Source organism: Neophocaena asiaeorientalis, unplaced genomic scaffold (genome assembly GCF_003031525.2).
Source record: "Neophocaena asiaeorientalis asiaeorientalis breed wild unplaced genomic scaffold, Neophocaena_asiaeorientalis_V1.1 scaffold308, whole genome shotgun sequence".
Classification (NCBI taxonomy): Eukaryota; Metazoa; Chordata; class Mammalia; order Artiodactyla; family Phocoenidae; genus Neophocaena; species Neophocaena asiaeorientalis.
The window spans coordinates 818,389-838,006 of record NW_020172768.1 but is presented as its reverse complement, the minus strand read 5'-3'; the positions used below and the strand labels follow the sequence as shown (position 1 = coordinate 838,006).

Below are 19,618 nucleotides of genomic sequence, written 5' to 3'. Positions count from 1 at the left end.
TTGTATCTGCAGCGAGAGCAGGAGGGCTGCTGAAGTGGGTTAGGGCTCCCAACTGGGTTCTCTATAGCATCCGTATACACTCATTTTGGAGTCGTGCATAAAGCAACACTCGCCTATTAAGAATAAAAACATATGGAAAACAGAGCACAAGTACGGTGCAGCAATAGTGCTGGGGCTGGGCTCAGGAGTCTGGGTCCAGCTCTGGCTCTGCCACTAACTCGGCAGCACACAGAGCAAGTAGCCTCACCGTTCTGAACCTCAGTTTGCTGAGTGTGCTGGATGACCACAAAGGCCCCTTCTGGCCTTAAACATGCAAGGAAGCTGAGTAAGGTTTAAGTAAGTAAGGATATCTGCAGGGAAAATCAGTTTGAAAGCTCAGTGATTGGTGGAGAAGGGAGCTGCATGAACTGAACCAGGAGGGCGAGGTGGCCTTGGCTGCACAGCAGGGAGTGGAGGACCAGTGTCACTCAGATACCTGGAGAGGCGTTTCATGGGCAGAGACAGAAACCGTCCTGGCCCACTTCTGCAGACTCCTGTTGTGCCCTGCTTCCTTTCACTGTTACTCTGTCTACAGCTTATCATTTTATCATCGTCTATAATTCTACTAATAAAGTCATGGACAGACCCTGACAGCAAAAAGAGGCCTAAAAGATGATCTTGTCTGGACTTCCCTCGTGGTCCAGTGGGCGAGGCTCCGCACTCCCAATGCAGGGTGCCCGGGTTCGATCCCTGGTCAGGGAACTAGATACCGCATGTGTACCGCAACGAAGATCCTGCATGCTGCAACAAAGACCTTGCACGGCCAAAATAAATAAATAAATATTTTAAAAGGGGGAAAAATAAAAAAAGAAGATCTTGTCTACTTCATTCCCTTTCAGAACAGGAAACCAAAGGCCAAAGAAGTTAAGAGACACGTATAAAGCCACAGAGGTATTTAACAGCATTGCAAAAAATAAAACTCTAGTCAGCATACTCTTAGAGCAGAGTTCTGCCCACAGCTGCCCTTCGGGTCCGAGAATATAAACTCCTAGAACAAAGAGGAGGTATTTTACATTTTTTTCCTAGCCCTTTGGTGCACTCACTCATAATGAGGATGACTACTAACCACAGTTCATTCCATAAAATGTATGCGTTCTGTGCTGTCGTTGAGTGTTTTCTAGGTACCAGCTCTGTTCTAACCAGAGACATAGTAGTGGCCAAGGTCCCTGCTCCTAAAGACCTCACATTCTTGTGGCTTAGCAGTAGAGCTGCAGAGATGGGATACAGATCATCGTCAAAGACAACCTAAAAAATAGGATCATTTCAAAAGTGACAAATATAATGAAGATAATAAAATTGGGTGGTGAGAAGAGGAATCTCAAAAAAGAAAAAAATATGTCAAGTTCACATCAGTATTAAGTGGCAGATTCTACCAAAGCAGACTTAAATGTTTGCTTTCCTATTTTCCTAAATATTAAACATGTCTCTTACACAGTACATATTCAAACAATATTTATCACTGATGTTGATGGGGATAAAACAGATCACAATATTCCTACTAATATAAGACTAAGTGCTCATAAAATATTCAGATATAACAAGTTGAAGTGTTTCTCAAACTATAAGTTCCCCAAATAAGTCTCATGAAAGATGGCAGAAGCATCACAGAACACACACAAAATCAATCCTAATCTCACAAATGCTTCATATGTTTTTAAACTTAATTTTTTATGTAATTTTTAAAGGTAACTTTCATTTAGTTATTACAAAATATTGGCTGTATTCCCCATGTTGTACAATACATCCTTGAGCCTATCTTACACCTAACAGTTTGTACCTCCCGCTCCCCCCCGCCCCCCGTCATCTCTCTTAAAGACTGTCTTTAAATCTTACCTTGGCTCCTTCTTACAACTTCTCATTTTTCTAAAAGTTCTCTTTCTGCATCTTCTCCCTAGCACCAAAAGCATCTTCTCGCCTTATTATCCTGCCTGTCAAAGACTGTCACTCATCTCAATCTCAGAAGACAATCCTGCCCTCCAGCACTTAGTCCTCCAACAGAGCCTTACAGCAGCACTGATTAAGCTAAAATCAAAGATTCATGAAGCCACATCACAGGAAACTCAGCACGGGCAAAATACGCGTAACACCTGCAGCGCTGGTTACTTGGCCCCCTCCCTTTCCCGTAAGAAGGGGGATCAGGTTCCAGAAGTGCATGGGGAAATACTGAGACAGGACAGGCTGCCTTAGCTATCACACACTGCCCTAACCACCCTCTGGACCACTATTTTTTCCAGGTCTGCCAACCCCAAGTGACTCAGCAAAGGTGGTGCAATGACAAAGAACCACAAGTCCCAGGGCCTGTCCTTCAGATCAGATAAGCTTGGCCCCAAAGGACACCAATATGAAAACACCTCTTTCCCTTGAATTTGAAGGGGAGGGAGATAAAAGGAAACGATCAGAAAAGTGAGCACGTACTGTGCACAGATGAGAGATGCCTTGCCTTTCTTAGTTCATCTTCAAACCAACCTACAAGGTGGGGATTATCAGGATCCTCCATTTATGTGGGAGGAAACTGACAATGCAAAGCAGCCCGAGGGAAGAAAACTTGCTCCAGGCTGGAATTTTACCCCATGGAAGCAGGCTGGAAATTGCTACTGGAATAAAATTCAAAGGCAGCCCCTGGGAAGTCATCTGCGTAGACAGAGTGAGGAACAGAGTCGGCCTGGGAAGTTATGGACAGTATTTCGCAGAGGAACAGCCTTGGGAGAGGTAGAAACATTCTCTTCCTCAGCTGCCCCCATCACGCTCTAATTCACAATCAGTCGCCACCTGTGCCTCCAGACCCTTCATCGCTCAGCCACAGGTGGGCTTATCCTGTCCGCAACCAGAACAGGGCAGGCCAAGTCTCTAAGTCTCTGTGACGTGGATGGATCTAACCCGACTGCGGACATCAAGACAAGAATCGTATTCAATACGCAAATTAAAATTCCTTGCTGGTAAATGTGAGTCACCGTCCCACGGCCAATGGGACCTCACTTGCCCTATGGGACACCCAGGGTTTAAAAATATATGTATACGTATATATACCCAATGGGACCTCACTTGCCCTATGGGACACCCAGGGTTTAAAAATATATGTATATGTACATATACGTATGTGTATAAATGCACGCATACATATGTAATATTTACATGTATTAAATGCACAATATATTTATTTTTAAAGGTTCGTTCATTCAGTCATTCTCCATTACCTATCCACTTAACCTGGATGAGTGGGGTTTGGAGTTCCCTGCATGGTGCCAACTATTTCAGGTTTGTTTGTTTGTTTGTTTTTGCCAGTTCCATGGGGAGCTTTGACCTAGGATGTCTTTTTGGTATCACCCGGGTTGAGGCAAAGGTGCTGAGACTTTGGACTCCCATATCAGCTCATCATTGGCCACAGCACGTCTCTCTTTTTTTTTTTTGAATTTTATTTATTTTTTTATACAGCAGGTTCTTATTAGTTACCTTTTAACTGGAAGCCATCTGGTCCTGGACTTTTGTTTGTTGGAAGATTTTTAATCACAGTTTCAATTTCATTACTTGTGATTGGTCTGTTCATATTTTCTATTTCTTCCTGGTTCAGTCTTAGAAGGTTATACCTTTCTAAGAATTTGTCCACTTCTTCCAGGTTGTCCATTTTATTGGGATAGAGTTGCTTGTAGTAGTCTTTTATGATGCTTTGTATTTCTGCGGTGTCCGTTGTAACTTCTCCTTTTTCATTTCTAATTTTATTGATTTGAGTTCTCTCCCTCTTTTTCTTGATGAGTCTGGCTAAAGGTTTATCAGTTTTGTTTATCTTCTCAAAGAACCAGCTTTTAGTTTTATTGATCTTTGCTACTGTTTTCTTTGTTTCTATTTCATTTATTTCTGCTCTGATCTGTATGATTTCTTTCCTTCTACTAACTTTGGGTTTTGTTTGTTCTTCTTTCTCTAGTTCCTTTAGGTGTAAGGTTAGATTGTTTATTTGAGATTTTTATTGTTTCTTGAGGTAGGCTTGTATAGCTATAAACTTCCCTCTTAGAACTGCTTTTGCTGCATCCCGTAAGTTTTGGATCATCGTGTTTTCATTGTAATTTGTCTCTAGGTATTTATTGATTTCCCCTTTGATTTCTTCAGTGACCTGGTGGTTATTTAGTAACATATTGTTTAGGCTCCGTGTGTTTTTGTTTTTTACGTTTTTTTCCATGTAACTGATTTCTAATCTCATAGCATTGTGGTTGGAAAAGGTGCTTAGTATGACTTCAATTTTCTTAAATTTATCGAGGCTTGATCTGTGACCCAAGATGTGATCTATCCTGGAGAATGCTCCATGTGCACTTGAGAAGAAAGTGTAATCTGCTGTTTTTGGATGGAATGTCTTATAAATATCAATTAAATCTATCTGGTCTGTTGTGTCAATTAAAGCGTGTGTGTCCTTATTAATTTGCTGTCTGGATGATCTGTCCATTGGTGTAAGTGAGATGCTAAAGTCCCCCACTATTGTGTTACTATCAATTTCCTCTTTTAGAGCTGTTAGCAGTTGCCTTATGTATTGAACTGCTCCTATGTTGGGTGCACATATATTTATAATTGTTATATCTTCTTCTTGGATTGATCCCTTGATCATTATGTAGTGTCCTTCCTTGTCTCTTGTGACATTCTTTATTTTAAAGTCTATTTTATCTGAGTACTGCTACTCCAGCTTTCTTTTCATTTCCATTTGCATGGAATATCTTTTTCCATCCCCTCACTTTCAGTCTGTATGTGTCCATAGGTCTGAAGTGGGTCTCTTGTAGACAGCATATATATGGGTCTTGTTTTTGTATCCATTTAGTGAGCCTGTGTCTTTTGGTTGGAGCATTTAATGCATTCAAGTTTAAGGTAATTATCGATATGTATGTTCCTGTGACCATTTTCTTAATTGTTATGGGTTTGTTTTTGTAGGTCCTTTTCTTCTCTTGTGTTTCCCACTTAGAGAAGCTCCTTTAGCATTTGTTGTAGAACTCGTTTTGTGATGCTGAATTCTCTTAGCTTTTGCTTATCTGTGAAGCTTTTGATTTCTCCATTGAATCTGAATGAGATCCTTGCTGGGTAGAGTAGTCTTTGTTGTAGGTTCTTCCCTTTCATCACTTTAAATATATCGTGGCACTCCCTTCTGGCTTGTAGAGTTTCTGCTGAGAAATCAGCTGTTAACCTATGGGAGTTCCCGTGTATGTTATTTTCATTTTTCCCTTGTTGCTTTCAATAATTTTTCTTTGTCTTTTAATTTTTGTCAATTTGACTACTACGTGTCTTGGCGTGTTTCTCCTTGGGTTTATCCTGCGTGAGACTCTCTGCGATTCCTGGACTTGGGTGGCTATTTCCTTTCCCATGTTAGCGAAGTTTTCGACTATAATCTCTTCAAATATTTTCTCAGGTCCTTTCTCTCTCTCTTCTCCTTCTGGGACCCCTATAATGCGAATGTTGTTGCGTTTAATGTTGTCCCAGAGGTCTCTTAGGCTGTCTTCATTTCTTTTCATTCTTTTTTCTTTATTCTGTTCCGCAGCAGTGAATTTCTCCCTTCTGTCTTCCAGGTCACTTATCCGTTCTTCTGCCTCAGTTATTCTGCTACTGATTCCTTCTAGTGTATGTTTCATTTCAGTTATTGTATTGTTCATCTCTGTTTGTTTGTTCTTTAATTCTTCTAGGTGTTTGTTCTTTAATTCTTCTAGGTCTTTGTTAAACATTTCTTGTATCTTCTCGATCTTTGCCTCCATTCTTTTCCCAAGGTCCCTGATCATCTTCACTATCATTATTCTGAATTCTTTTTCTGGAAGGTTGCCTATCTCCACTTCATTTAGTTGTTTTTCTGGGGATTTATATGGTCCCTTCGTCTGGTACAATGTCCTCTGTCTTTTTATTTTGTCTATTTTTCTGTGAATGTGGTTTTTGTTCCACAGGCTGCAGAATTGTAGTTCTTCTTGCTTCTGTTGTCTGCCCTCTGGTGGATGAGGCTATCGGTGCCAACTATTTCTTATTAACCTTCTGAGGATACTACCGAGCTGATTAAGACAGTGAAAGTGAATTATTTGCAAATAGCACCTGTCAAGCAAAGGGGCCTTAATCTAGCAGGCAACTGCGGGTAGAGGCTCTAGAACTCTAGATTCTCTGTGGCTATGAGGGAGAAAAATGCAGTTAACAAGCCCAAAATACCTAAATTCTGAATCACTGCATCAACGATGTTTGTGAGAAACAGAATTTTTGTTTTTCCTGCTCATCCTCTGCTGGAGAAACCAAAGGAACGTTCAATGGTTCTATGTCCAGCAGAAAGTGGAAGGAGCAGAAAAAGCCCTGGTTACCCCCATGTTCACAGCTGGGATTCTCCAGCCAACTAAACATGAGCCATCTTTGCCTATTCTGTGAAATGAATGAGCTAGACCCTATGTTGTGAGGAAATTGCTTCTGCTCTCCTAAAACAAAATGTCCATGCAACCCCACTTCCTCAGGAAGATCTTCTACAGAGAGGATGTCCTTCACAACAAATGCTGGCCAATCACCAGGACTACCAAATGTTAACGGCTACTGGTGTCCCCTCTGTGGAAGCACTGGCCACATTTTCAAATTTTGCACTTATGTGTATGACTTGCATTGACTGCCTAATAGACGCTCAATTAAAATCTGTTGTTGAACAAATGAGTGGATGAATAATCAACACACTAGACTAAACCCTTCAAGGGCACAGGCCAGTCAGAGCTCAGTGGCGGGCACAGAGCAACCAAGCTGTCAGATTTTGCAGGATTTGGACCCGCCTCGCTGTGACAGCCTGAAGGTTTCATGTGTCCCTCCAAATGGGAAGGGAATGGAGGGCAAGTAAAATCCAATCAAAGCTTTTCACAGGGTGAGGCACGCTGAAACAGCCACTTCTGATATTTGGTCTTTACTTACCATTTCCTGTGGATTTTAATGACCCACATCGTCAGCACACAAACATCAGCCTTGGTATAATGCCAGATGTATACATGTTTGTACAATACAGAAAAAGGCCTAAATTAAAGGTGACAGGACACAACCTTTTAGAGTCAGTTTTCCATCATTACTCAGTTGTATGGATGTGGGCGTGTTTCAGAGTTTCAGTTCCCTTAAATCGAAGTGGACATACTCATTACATCCACCCCCTAGGATGCGGGAACAAATGAAGTGGTGGAGCGTCGTGCCAGAAGCATGTTACTGGAAGGCTCGGTGTGTGCCAGGCACTGTGGTAAGTGCTGGGGCAAATACAAAAGAATAATTATACTCTGTGCCGGCTTCCGGAGCCCGGGGCCTTGTAAATCACGGAGAAAAGGATCAAATGCTCCCCACATTGAGAGATTATCACACTGCTATCGCCAGCACTGCGTTCATTTGTGTCCAAGCGGGCACCATTCTCTGCCGCTCTGACCAGAATCTCCCAACAGCAGGTGTCAGCATCCCCTCTCTCCTCTGCACCTCCCCCCAGGCTCCCCCTTCAAGGCTCCATACTCTATAGTCCCCCAGTTAATGGCATTCCCAACCTGCCTTCAGGGCTCTCATTACACGACATAAAGAAGGGCCATTTGTATTGGCAGCCCTTTGGCTCTTGGCTTCCACTGGAGCAAAGAGGAAGAAAGAAGCAAAACACCAGGAGAACAACCGCCCTGGCACCTGACAGCTGCAGAGAGAGGCCCAGCTTAATACCATGTCTCCCTAGGTCTTGGGAGAGGTCAGAGGAACAGGTGCATCTGCATTCCAGAACTGAATGAAGTCCTACTGTTGGTGGGAGGGGAGTCAGCCCCCAGCTCCACGCCCAACATATCTCTCTCCAGCGCAGCGTGGAAGGCATTCCTTTTACAACTCCTGATTTCCCAATTTTAGAAAACACACGAATTCCCTTTCAGTGATGTGCTCAAGTAACTTGTTTTTAAATAAGTAGGGATCAACGTTGCATTGTTCATTTGTTTACTGTCTTTATCCCCTCTCTAGGATGTAAGCTCTCTAGGGCAGAAACTGTTTTGTTCACTATTGGTTCTGGTGTCTAGATCAGTACCTGGCACGTAATCTGCGTTCAGTAAATATTGGTTGGATTAAGTAGGAGGGAAAAAGGGTAGAAGGAAGGGTGCATCTATCACAAAATCCTTCTCTCCTGCAAGAGGAACAACTGTTGTCCTGACCTGGAATCAGAAGACTAGGGAAAATGTACTGTGTTACCACGGCAACCACAGCTCCAAAAATAAAAATAGCCTTCAAAGCTGCCACAGGTCTTTGGTGGGAAAAGGCTAACCACGATTTGTAGACTGTACCTGGGCCCCAGGTTGACTACAAGCCAAAATACTGCCCCCAACGTGCTCTCGCTCTCTGGAGCCTCGTTTTGGGAGAGGTCAACCACTCTTCACCTGGTGATGCCAAAGCTGTCTCCCCAAATAGAGAACACCCTTAGAAGAGCAGCCACGTCTGGTGTCTGGGCACTTGCAGTCTGAGGGAAGACACAGTACAAGGGAAAAACCATGAAAGAAACCAAAAGACTTAAAACAGACAAACGATACATAGTAATCCAGATTTACATAAATGGCCCACGAGGGCATAATTATTCAACTTCAAGAGGACTTCCTGCTTTGTAAAATGACTTCCAATAGAATTCCGTGAAAATCAAATTTCCTTAGAGTCCTTCATCCATTTGATTATTTATTCACTCCCTAAGTATATGTTTACTACATTCCATGCAAAGAGCTTAGCAAGCACTGAATAAAACAAACACTGAACACAATTAACTCTGCCCTCACAGCTTCTGATCCAGTGAAAGATACAATGTGATCAAGTAGTCACAACTTAAGAACACAGATGTAATAAATACGTGAGTCAGGAAATACTTGCTAGAGGGACAATAACTAGGGTAAGATCCAAAGGAGAAGAAGGGCAGGGTGGTCAAGGGGGTCAGTGTTACAAGAGAGGAATTCCACACAAGGGAACAATGTCTGTGAAGACCTAGAAATAAAAGGAAGCATCCAAGGGCTTCTAAAAAAAAAAAAAAAAAAAAAGGAAGCATCCATCCAAGGCACTGAACGGTAACTCTGGCTGCAGGGTGAGCGGTATCAGGGAGACCAGTTAGGAGGACACTTGAATAACATGTGTGAGTTAGGAGGACGCTTGAATAACATATGTGAGAGATGGTGGTGGCCCAGGGAGCCGAGATGGTGGTGGAGATGAGAAGACAGACTTCCTCCAAAGGAAGGAAACTTTGCAAAACTGAAGGGTACCAACCCTCACCTCAAGGAACAGAATGACAGGAACTGGTTTGGAGGGAAAGGTGAAGAGTTCAGAGATGAGGTCTGAGATGTAAGTGTGAGAATCATCACCACGCAGGAATAATTAAATTCAAGAGAGTGAATAAAACAGTCCAAGGATAGTATGTAGATTTAGGAGAAGGAAAGGGGGTGGGGTGAGGGAGAGGGAGGGGAGACAGAGAAGGAGAAATAAGCCTGGATTCAGAACCTTAAGCAGACCAACACTGAAGAGACAGACAGCCAAGAGCAGCCCACAAATTAGAAACTCATTTTCACCACGTATCAATATATCAGAAAAGTGACATCTCATCAAAGAAACAACAAACCACTGTTCAGCTTATAGTAACCAGAGTAGCAGACTCAGAAGCCTCATAGACCACCAAAGAAATCTCAGTTTTATTAACTAATGATAACGTGAGCACAATTCTTTAGACACATCTACTGAATTCTGTCTTACAAGATGAAGAAGAAACGTATACTCTCCATCTTACCAAGGAGAAAGACACTGAGGCCCAGAAAGACTGAGTAACCTGCCCAGGACCACACAGCAAAAAATAAATAACAGAACCAGAGCCTCTACCTCCGATGCTGCCTCAGACAGCCCCCTGGAGTGGTACAAAGGCAGTCGTCCTAGGACAACCATCACCCTGCCCCTAACAATGGATGAGGCCTGTCTGATCCATGGGTTTGCTGATGAAGATATGGCTCCATCCTGGGCCAAGACAGGCTCCTAGGGACATGGGGTGGGCAGAATACCATAGTTAGGTTGCAGGAGATCAGTATTCTAGAGCCATCTCTGCCACTCACCAGCTTTGTCCACTGACCTTGGACTTCTCAGTTTGCTCAAAGGTGAAATGACCACACAAATCTCATCTACCATGAAGACTAGATTCTCTGAGCGAGATGCAGACCAGAACTGTAGGTACTAAGGGGTACCTTAGTGCGAGAAAAGTAAGGCTATTCGGGGGTGAAATCTAGGTCCCAGGACCCTCCTCCCATCTCCCTCCCAGCAGATCTTTTCCTCAGACCTTTTTTTTTTTTTAATGTTTTTTTAATGTTTTAGTCCAAATTCCATATTCTACTGAAATTATCTTTTGCACCCTAGTCTCCCCCACAGGCCGTGAGCTCCTCAAGGAAGGGCCACTTGTATCCATCTTTGTGCCCCAAGCACCTAGGACAGCACCTGATTCTCTGTAAGTGCCCCAAAAATGTTTGTTGAACTTGAGAATTACTTCTCCTGAGTTATCTACATTTTCAGCCTAATCTCTCTGGCTGCTAAACAAAAGGTGTGTCAACTAATAGAGGCATTTTGGGAAGGAGTCCAAGCATGGAGAAGGCAATTCAGAGGAATTGTCCAGTGTCCCTAAGAACTTTCTGAACGGGCGGGCCACTTCCTACTCTGCTCACCTCTGAGACTGGCTCTGTCTTCTAACGTGTGTGGTTGCCAATTCCTCCACTGTGTCTGCAGGGTTCCACAGCCTCCACCGGAGAATCAGTGAGCACCAAGTAACTGGAGAAGCCCAAATCAAGGCTTCTCTTACAATCTGGAAGCAACAGCCCAAATTACTAACAATAAGTCTCTGAAGGAATATTCTCAAAGGATAATGACCTGATAGTCTCTCATCTTCACTGAGGACAAAACAAGAGAGAATGAGTTTGCATTATACCATGGGGGATTTCAGTTAGATCATCAGCAGAACTTTCTCAATAGTAGGTCTCGAAAACATATTAAGAAGTAACCAAGAGAGGAGAGGTGGTGCGATCTCTTTCCTGGGGCCTTTTTTTTTTTTTTTTTTTTTTATGAGATCTTCACATGTCGAGAAGATGTGTTTCATCATAGACAGAGAAAAGACATGGTATCACCCAAGCTAAGGGCAAACTGTTCTCTGAAGAAGCTCCACCCTGTTCAGAGTAACCTTTATTACTGCCATTCCATCCAATCCCAAGAATACAGAAAGGTCAGGAAGAGCTTCCCAGTGTAATGACCCAGCTGGGAAACAAATACTTGCCGGGTCAAGGCAGGCTGCTTTGAGGGGTCAGACTGGCACTCACGCCAAGCTTGGGTTACAGAGAACAGGAGAACGAGGCTAAGAGGCATCTTCTTTGATGAGAGGGCTCATATTCCCCCCCCTTTGGAGAAATGTCTCATTCTGATGGTTCCTCCAGAAACAGTGCTTCAGAAATCCTTTTATTTTCCTTATTTCACAGACTTACCTGTCCTTAACCTTTCGATTTATGTTCTCCCTTACTTTACACAGGTACAAGGTGCAGAAGAGCAGATGAAAAAGGAAAGTCTCAATTAGAAAGAAACTCTGGGGAATTCCCTGGCAGTCCAGTGGTTAGGACTCCACGCTTCCACGGCAGGGGGCAAGGGTTTGATCCCTGGTCAGGGAACTAAGATCTCACAAGCCACATGGCATGGCCAAAAAAAACCTCTAAATGAGAAAAAAATACCGGGGGATAATGCACCAAGCATGCTACTAATGTTTGGGTTAGCATAGTAAAATGATGAGCTCTTTTCCTTTTCCCTACTGTCCAAAAGTTTTACATTAACTAGTTATTTGATCACACATACAATATTCATTGACTTTTATCATGTAAAAATTTCTTTTAAGACAAGCTGGGGGGACTTCCCTGGTGGCGCAGGGGTTAAGAATCCACCTGCCAATGCAGGGGCCACAGATTCAATCCCTGGTCCACCAAGAAGATCCCACGTGCTGCAGAGCAACTAAGCCCTTGAGCCACAACTACTGAGCCCGCATGCTGCAACTACTGAAGCCCGAGCTCCACAACAAGAGAAGCCACCGCAATGAGAAGCCCACACACCGCAACAAAGAGTAGCCTCTGCTCGCGGCAACTAGAGAAAGCCTGCACGCAGCAACGAAGACCCAACACGGCCAATAAATAAATACATACATAAATAAAAACAGTAAACTGAGTAAAAAAAAAAAAAAAAAAAAAGACAACAAGCTGGAAAACCCTTGGAGAGACTCAAAAAAGTATTGCTACATATAGCCCCATATCCCCTCCCTCTTGCGTCTCCCTCCCACCCTCCTCATCCCACCCTTCTAGGTGCCATCAAAGCACCGAGCTGATCTCCCTGTGCTATGCAGCTGCTTCAAAAAAAAAAAGAAAAAGAAAAAACTGTATTGCTAAACTAACCGTCCATCATCTTTCTGTATTTTCCTAATTGCTGGAGCAAATAATACGTGGGTTACCACACTCACCCCTGCCCAAAAGGGGCCCCAAGGCAAATTCTTTTTGCATAGTTGCAAAAGAAAGTGGAAAAACCAAGTGGGTTGTGGATTATTTTTTTCAGTCCCCTCACTCAGCCCCCTCATTTCCTGACTAAACTCTGGAACCAGAAGCAGCAAGACCAAAAAACCTCTGTGGTCAGACCATGGAGGTAGGAGGCACCAGGCTGGAAGAAGCTCCAGAGACATGACAGATAGAAATTAGCCCAGACTTTAGGTCAGAGGCCTGAGCTCCAGAGTGTAACCCAGATCTGCCACTGAGACGTGCCTAATCACCCGTTTTCTTTATCTTATCCTATCCACAAAATCAGGGTGGAACAACCAGAGCCAGTTAGAATACGTACAAAGGATGCAGAAGAAAGGGCTTCACAGCATCTGACGCAAAAGATATATCAGGGCCTCAAATGAAAAAGCCATGGGTGTCCTCCTCTGTCTCCTCTTTACCACTGGTCTTAGCTAAGGAACAGCCACATCTTCCTAGTGATGATTTTGATGAGATGACCCAGACACATGGTCTGAAAACAGGGAAGAATATCTGACACCAGGGCTATCTTCAGGAGGTGGCACCTGGCTGCCCGCAGTGGCGTGGAGGCTGGCAGGTGCAGGCCTGGCCTGACATCTCTGTGCCCCAGATTGAAGCATCTCCATCCTGCCTCCCTTCCGCATTTGATTTTCTGTTATGCATCCCTGAAGGAAGCCTCACCATCTCCTCCTAGAAAAGGAAAGTTCCTTAGGCTCCAAAGTCACAGGACAAGAGCTCATAGACCTCCCTCCGCCCTGAAAGGTGTTGAAAAGCATCTCCCTTCACAATAGGTACAACTGCCCCTTAGCGAGTCACTGCACTGATATGGGCAATGGAGGAAAGAATCCCAAGAGAGCAAAGCCTCCAGGAAAAGCCTGCAGACTTTGTAAAGCTCTTGTACACACAGCAACCAGGCCAGCACTCCTAGGCTCTCAGGCCAGCTTGGCTCTGTATCTGAACGCCTGCTTCAGGGCCCAGCGGCTCACCCATTGGGGTCAAGGAGGAAATGCCCCACCGGCAGCTCAGCCATTCAAGCGCCCTAAGGAAAACTCCGGAGTTCCCCTAGAAGCACTTATCAGTGGCCAGCATAGCAACTGGCCTATAGACGGTAGCTGGGAGAAACTAACCGAGCGGGGCAGGGTTATCACCTGTTAACCTGCCCCATGAAAATCCCAGTCTCTCCCCTGACACGGAACTGGCACTTCCTGAGTGCATAACCACCACGGAAACTCTCAAAATACCAACTGCCATGGAGGAAACTGGCCAGTGTGAATCAGCCCACAGGGCTTAGATCTACCTTCTCAGTTTCCACAGACTGTTTGAATGTGGAAACCACATCTACAGCCCAAGGTCGGCTGCTTCTCACGGAGCAGTTCACCTACGCCATGTAGCACCACCCTCACACATCCCCGTGCTGACCTCTGACCTCTGACATCTACAGACATCCGCAGTGGCCTTCCCATCCTCCCAACCTCCTTCAGAACCTCCCCTTCCACGTGGATGTGATCTCAAACACGCAAGGGCCAACTATTCCCAGGCCCTGGGGAGATGGTTCAGTGTAGCTGTAAAGAGCCCGGGCTCTGGAATCAAAAGAATGTGATTCAGATCTCACCCTTGCTTCTGTGCGACCAGGAGCAAATGAATCTCTGAACTTCAGGTTCCTCAGCTGTAAAACCCACCTGGGGGTTTGTTGTGAGGATTAAATGTGTATTTAAGGCGCTTAGCAGAAAGTAAGATGCAGTCCCCGCCCTCAAGGAAATAAGGGTCTGGGAGAGAGGTTTTTCCTAGTTTAACCTTATCCAGCACCAATAATTTATTTAATCTGCTGACAAATCACAGATCTCCTGTTTGATGCTTTGTGTGAAGAAAGACATGAATTACCTCCCTCCCACACTCTCTGTGCTTCTCCTAGATGTCAGGGTCCACACGGAGCTGATGGATGTAGCACACATCAGCCTCCTCCCTGGAAACTGAGCTGAAACCGAAAGCAAGACTCCCTCCGAAGGTCAGAGGAAGGGGATGAAGACTTACGATAAACATACCAATGATGAATAATCATTATGTGCAAACCCACGTGCCAGCTAGACTGGCACCAGATAGATAACCAGGCTCACCAGGCCGGCAGAATCAGTGAGAGGTGCCACCTGAGGTCAGGTGTGCAGCCGAGCAGAAGTCATGACAGGGTAGATGTGTCACACAGAAGAGGGGACAGAACTGCCATGGGAAAGTGGTGCAAGAGGTAATAATAAGGAGGGCGGCCTGGGGAGACAGAGCAGAGAAACGCTTCTGTGCCCCCCCATAAAGGCAGCCTGCCGTCAGGCAGCCACACCTACACCCTTGCCCCTTGTCAGCTCTCCTTTCCCCCTCCCGAGAATGATGTCAGGATGCCATCACAGAGACACAAAAGTTGTGTCTCTGCCTATTCTGACCTCTTGCCATAATCCAGCAGGTGAGAGAGGGACTCTAATCCTCAATTTGGGTTTTGAACAATCATCACAACCAGTTATGGCCAAGGGATTTGGGCAGACATGCAGGTGCTAATTCTAAAAGGCTGCCCCATCAACTTCAGACTACGTTACCCGTGGAGCTCAGAGGGCAACGCGGCCAGCAAAAAACGGTGCCACCTTATGTTAGACAGTGGCTAAGATGACAATTCCCAGCTGTGACAGTAAGTGCTGCAAGAACAGTGCAAGGCTCAGGCCTCTACCTCGCACCTGGTTCACACAGAACAGCAAGAATTCGTTGCCTCCAATACCATTCTCAGCATGTCTCTCCTGGGTTCCGGAACCTACAATGGCTCCCCATTGAGTTGAATCCTCTTTGCAGACAAAGTCCACAGGATCTCAATACACCTTTGTTGACTGACTGACTAATTGAAATTCAAACCCTTCAGCATAAATCATAGTCTGTCGGCCCATCACCTCACCAGCCTCATTTTTCCACATCCCTCATCAAGACCACACTTGGTCATCCATCCCCATCTTCAAGCCAACACACCCAAACTGCCTTCACCAAGAGGCTTCTGGTTCCCCTTCAAAACTCAGGTCTCCACAGAAAGTAGATTCGTGATTGCCTAGGGCTGGGGGCAAGGAGTAGAGGGGGATTGAGGGTAATATATAAAGGGTATAGGTTTCTTTTCGAGGTCATGAAAATGTTGTAAAATCGGCTGTGGTGATAGTTACACATATTTGTGAATATACTAAAAACCATTGAATTATGTACTTTAAAACTGACTGAAGTGCATGGCATGTAAATTATATCTCAATAAAGCTGTCACACGTCAAAAAACTCAGTTCTGGACTCCTGTCCTCCAGGAAATTTTCCCTGATTCATGAATAAGGATAATTTCACTCCAAAGAGGAAAGAAAAAGGAATCATTCACTCAATCGTTATTAATTTACCCATCAATAAACATCTATTGATCGTGACGAAAGGCCAAGTACAGTGCTAGACAGTGAAGATCCAAGGATGAAACAGAGAAAATTGGACTCAGAGTACTGGCCCCCAAGGTCTTCACTAACTTCACCATTTTCTCTACTTCTTTCTTCCCAGGATTAAGGAAAAGAAAGGGGTCTCCTGATTCTCTTTATATCTTCATCTTTGTGCAGTTAAAATCCACAAGCTGAGGCCCTCTTGACCCCGTGCCTTCTACCACATCAGACAGAATTGCATCGCAGGCCTCAAAGGGGCTTTTCTCTGTTGCGGAGAGGTAGACTTGGGGTGGGGACAGTGAAGAGGAAGGACGCTGCGCTGGGCCTGGTGTGCTCATCCCCCTAATCCAAGCCTGAGCTGGGTCACTTTCCAAGCATCATATCCAAATCGTGTAACGTGTGAGGAGTCCCAGGTGCTGCTCCAGGACACGTGAGTATGTAACCTATACTCTCAAGCACACATCCACTCCATGTGAGCCACTCACAGAATGATGCCAATAATCCTTCCCCCTTGCACAGCAAGAGGACGTTTACAAAACAGTTCCACGTCTATCACTTGAGACCTCCCATTCATCCACAGATGGAGAAGATGAAACAGAGGTGAAGGGAGGTGGCCAAGGTTCCACAGCGAAGAAATGACAGAACTTAACATTTAAACCCACGTCTCCTGACTTGAGTTCCAATTCTCTTCGTGCCCTATTGCCTCTAAATGTCAATTCCTCCTCAGGGAATCGTCTTGGCCATTTACAAGCACACCTTCACTTGACCGCTTCTTTTCTTTCCAAGAAGCCTTCTATTTCCAAGGCCTAAAAGAGATGGGTTTTTGTTTTGGCCACAATCGAGATAGAGTCCAACAGGAGGCCGTTTAACAGTGGTTAAGAGTAGAGAGCTGTGTCAGACCAACTTGGGTCTAAATCCAGAGGTTGTCTTTTTAAACATATATGCATATATTCTTCTAATCCAGCAAGCCGCCATTGAAAACAGCTGCCACCTGGGGGTGTGCTGTGCCATGAGGCCTGTGGGATTTTAGTTACCCGATAAGGGATCAAACCTGGGCCTTGGCAGTGAGAGTGCGGAGTCCTAACCACTGGACCGCCAGGGAATTCCCCAACTGCCAGTTTTTAAACTACTCCTAGAAGGTGAAAACCCTTCCTGATTTAAAAGTATGTTTCCTGCTCCAACAAAAATGAAGATTCCACTAAACCTTTTTTTTGGCCACACGGCTTACAGAGATCTTAGTTCCCGGACCAGGAATCGAACCCGTGCCCTTGGCAGTGAAAGCGCAGTCCTAACCACTGGACGGCCAGGGAAGTCCCTCCACTGCACCTTTAGACAGACTCTGGAAACCAAGATAGACTTCCCTAAATCTAACCAAACCCTCCCCTATCCCTTCCCCGGCTACCAGCGTAAGAATCTTCCCCATATTCTGTCCTCAGTGTACATGGCAGAATCTCAGGAGCAAAATAGGGCCTCTTTTAGGGTTTCTCACATTTGGAGGGAAAGCTGACAAACCCGGATGAACTATTTCAGTTCAAGATTAGCTCCCACCAAGCTTGCCCCATTTCCCTCTACTCTCTGGAAAAGGTGACAGGATGAAGTAAGAGTACAGAAAGAACTGCTATCCTCAGGTTCCCAAAAAGCCCCAGAACAAAGCTTTACATCTGCGCCTGCAGGGATAACCACATCCAGTCATTACCACCAAAAAAGAGAAAGGAAGCCTGGCAGGCGTAAAACACTCACCATCTGCGTAACCCAGCCCAATTCCTCAGCGTCCCCTCAACGACACATCTCACCCTGTTCTTATGCCTTCATCTGTACTGTTCCCCTTTCCTGATCTCATGCCCCTGACATTATATTCTTCCTGTTTTCTACTACCTATGTGTACATGTTGTGGTTTGAGCCTCTTCCTTCCAGAAGTCTTCTTCCTCTCTTTGCCTTACAGTCAGTACCACATGGCACACATAGTATGTGTCTTCCAAAGATTCCATCTCCTCAATACCAGGGAAACTCACATGCCGTGATTTCTTATCCAAGTCTCTTCCCATCCTCCTTCTCAACTTCCACATCCCCACACTCTACCCAGCTCTACCCTGCCTCCTGGCCATAGCACCATTAGCTGGTACCAGACTGAACTCACAAGAACATCCAATAAATACCTGTTGAACTGAAATGCATGGAATTGAACAGACTAGGAAGAGGAGTCCCGGGGAAGGTGGCCAATCACTTGCCTGCCCCACGCAAAGGCACAGACCACTGTTTGGAGACAGGGCCCTAGAGCCTGAAGGTAAATGCGGAGGGTCCAAGACATCAGTGCGCCACTGAGGACTGCCCACCTCCTCCACCAGGCAATGGGCTTGGCTCAAACACAACCCCTGGCCAAGGCTGTGTGGAGCTGCCCTATGGTCTTCTACACCAGTCCTCTGCGCAGGGAAAGCAAACTCCCCGACTACTCAGATGCCACGCTTGTCCAGACAAAAAGTAGCTGGCACAAACCATCATGGTGCGGACCAGGCTTAGATGTCTAAGAAATGTGACTCACTCAGTGTGAATACTCCGCCACCTCCTCTACACATGGGGGCCAGGAAAGGCAACCTGGGGTGGCCAACAATAAAATAATAAACATTGAAATGGAGCTTAGAAACTGAAGTCTGAGTGGAGGAGCCACTTAACCTCTCTCGCCTTCTACGATCCCTGTCTGTACAATGGGACTGACAGGGAGTACCGACCTCAAAGAGGTTTCGTGGGGATTACATGTGGAGATGGACTGTGATGTGCCCATCATACTGACCGAGAATGATAAAGGCTCAATAAACATCAGCTGCTATGGCTGTTACTATTCATGTTGCTGTGAGGATCCAATGGGATGGAACGGAGCATGAAGCCCCGAGTAGCCGTGTAATGGAAAGTCACCGGCCCCCCGGCCCGGACTGGGGAGATGGGTGACACGTGGGGAAGCCGTCCACCCTGGCGAAGGGCTCCGGCAATCCTCGGCGAAGTTCCCCGGGGTGCCCTGGGCCCCCCCCACCCCACCTCCCCGACGGCTGTGGGGAGGCCGGAGAGGAAAAGGGAAGACGGCTGGGGCGGGACAGGCACGTACCTGCTTTCGCTGCACTCCTTCCGCTCACTCACCCGCAGCCACTTGCGGAGGAGGAAGCGTTTGCGGCGCGGGGAAGCGCTGGGCGTAGAGCAGTTGGACCACGGGGTGTCCTCGTCGCTGGAGGGCGTGATCTCGATGGACGGCAGCTGCAGAAACTCCTTGCCCGGGGCCAAGACGCCGGGCAGGTCCCGGCTCAGCCCGGCCTCCAGGCTCGGCTCCTGCACATTCTTGGTGCGGCGCATCTTGAAGCGCCGGCGGCGGAGCGTGGGGGTCGACGAGCTGGACCAGACCCGGCTGCCCTCGGGCGCGCCCGGCGGCTCGGGCACCTGCAGGGCGGGCGGCTGCAGGCTCTCCATCATGTGCAGCTCGAGCCGCGAGCGGAGCAAGTTCGTCTCCCGGAGCGCCGCGCGGGAGGGGGGGAGCGCGGGGGCTCGCGGCGCGACCTCCCCGGAGTCTAAGTCGGCCGCCCGGCCGCCCTCCGGGGCTCCCCTCGGGCGCCCGCTGCTTTTCCTTCGGCGGCGCTCCCTCGCCGGCTG

The 19,618-nt window shown here is 46.1% G+C and overlaps 1 protein-coding gene across 2 annotated transcripts in view; it reads right to left on the bottom strand.

The window, feature by feature from the left end:
* The window catches only part of GRAMD1B (GRAM domain containing 1B), a 170,933-nt gene extending 151,495 nt beyond the window's left edge, over positions 1-19,438 (bottom strand). Inside the window, exon 1 of one of the 2 annotated variants that reach the window (XR_003002656.1) lies at positions 19,083-19,437. Coding sequence is in view for 1 of the 2 variants with exons in the window: in XM_024740716.1 (XP_024596484.1) it covers positions 19,083-19,438 (356 nt within the window). In the remaining variant the exon portion in view is untranslated. Of the gene's footprint in view, positions 1-19,082 lie in introns of both variants that reach the window. The other variant, XM_024740716.1, reaches the window with a different exon arrangement.
* Positions 19,439-19,618: the final 180 nt, after the last annotated feature.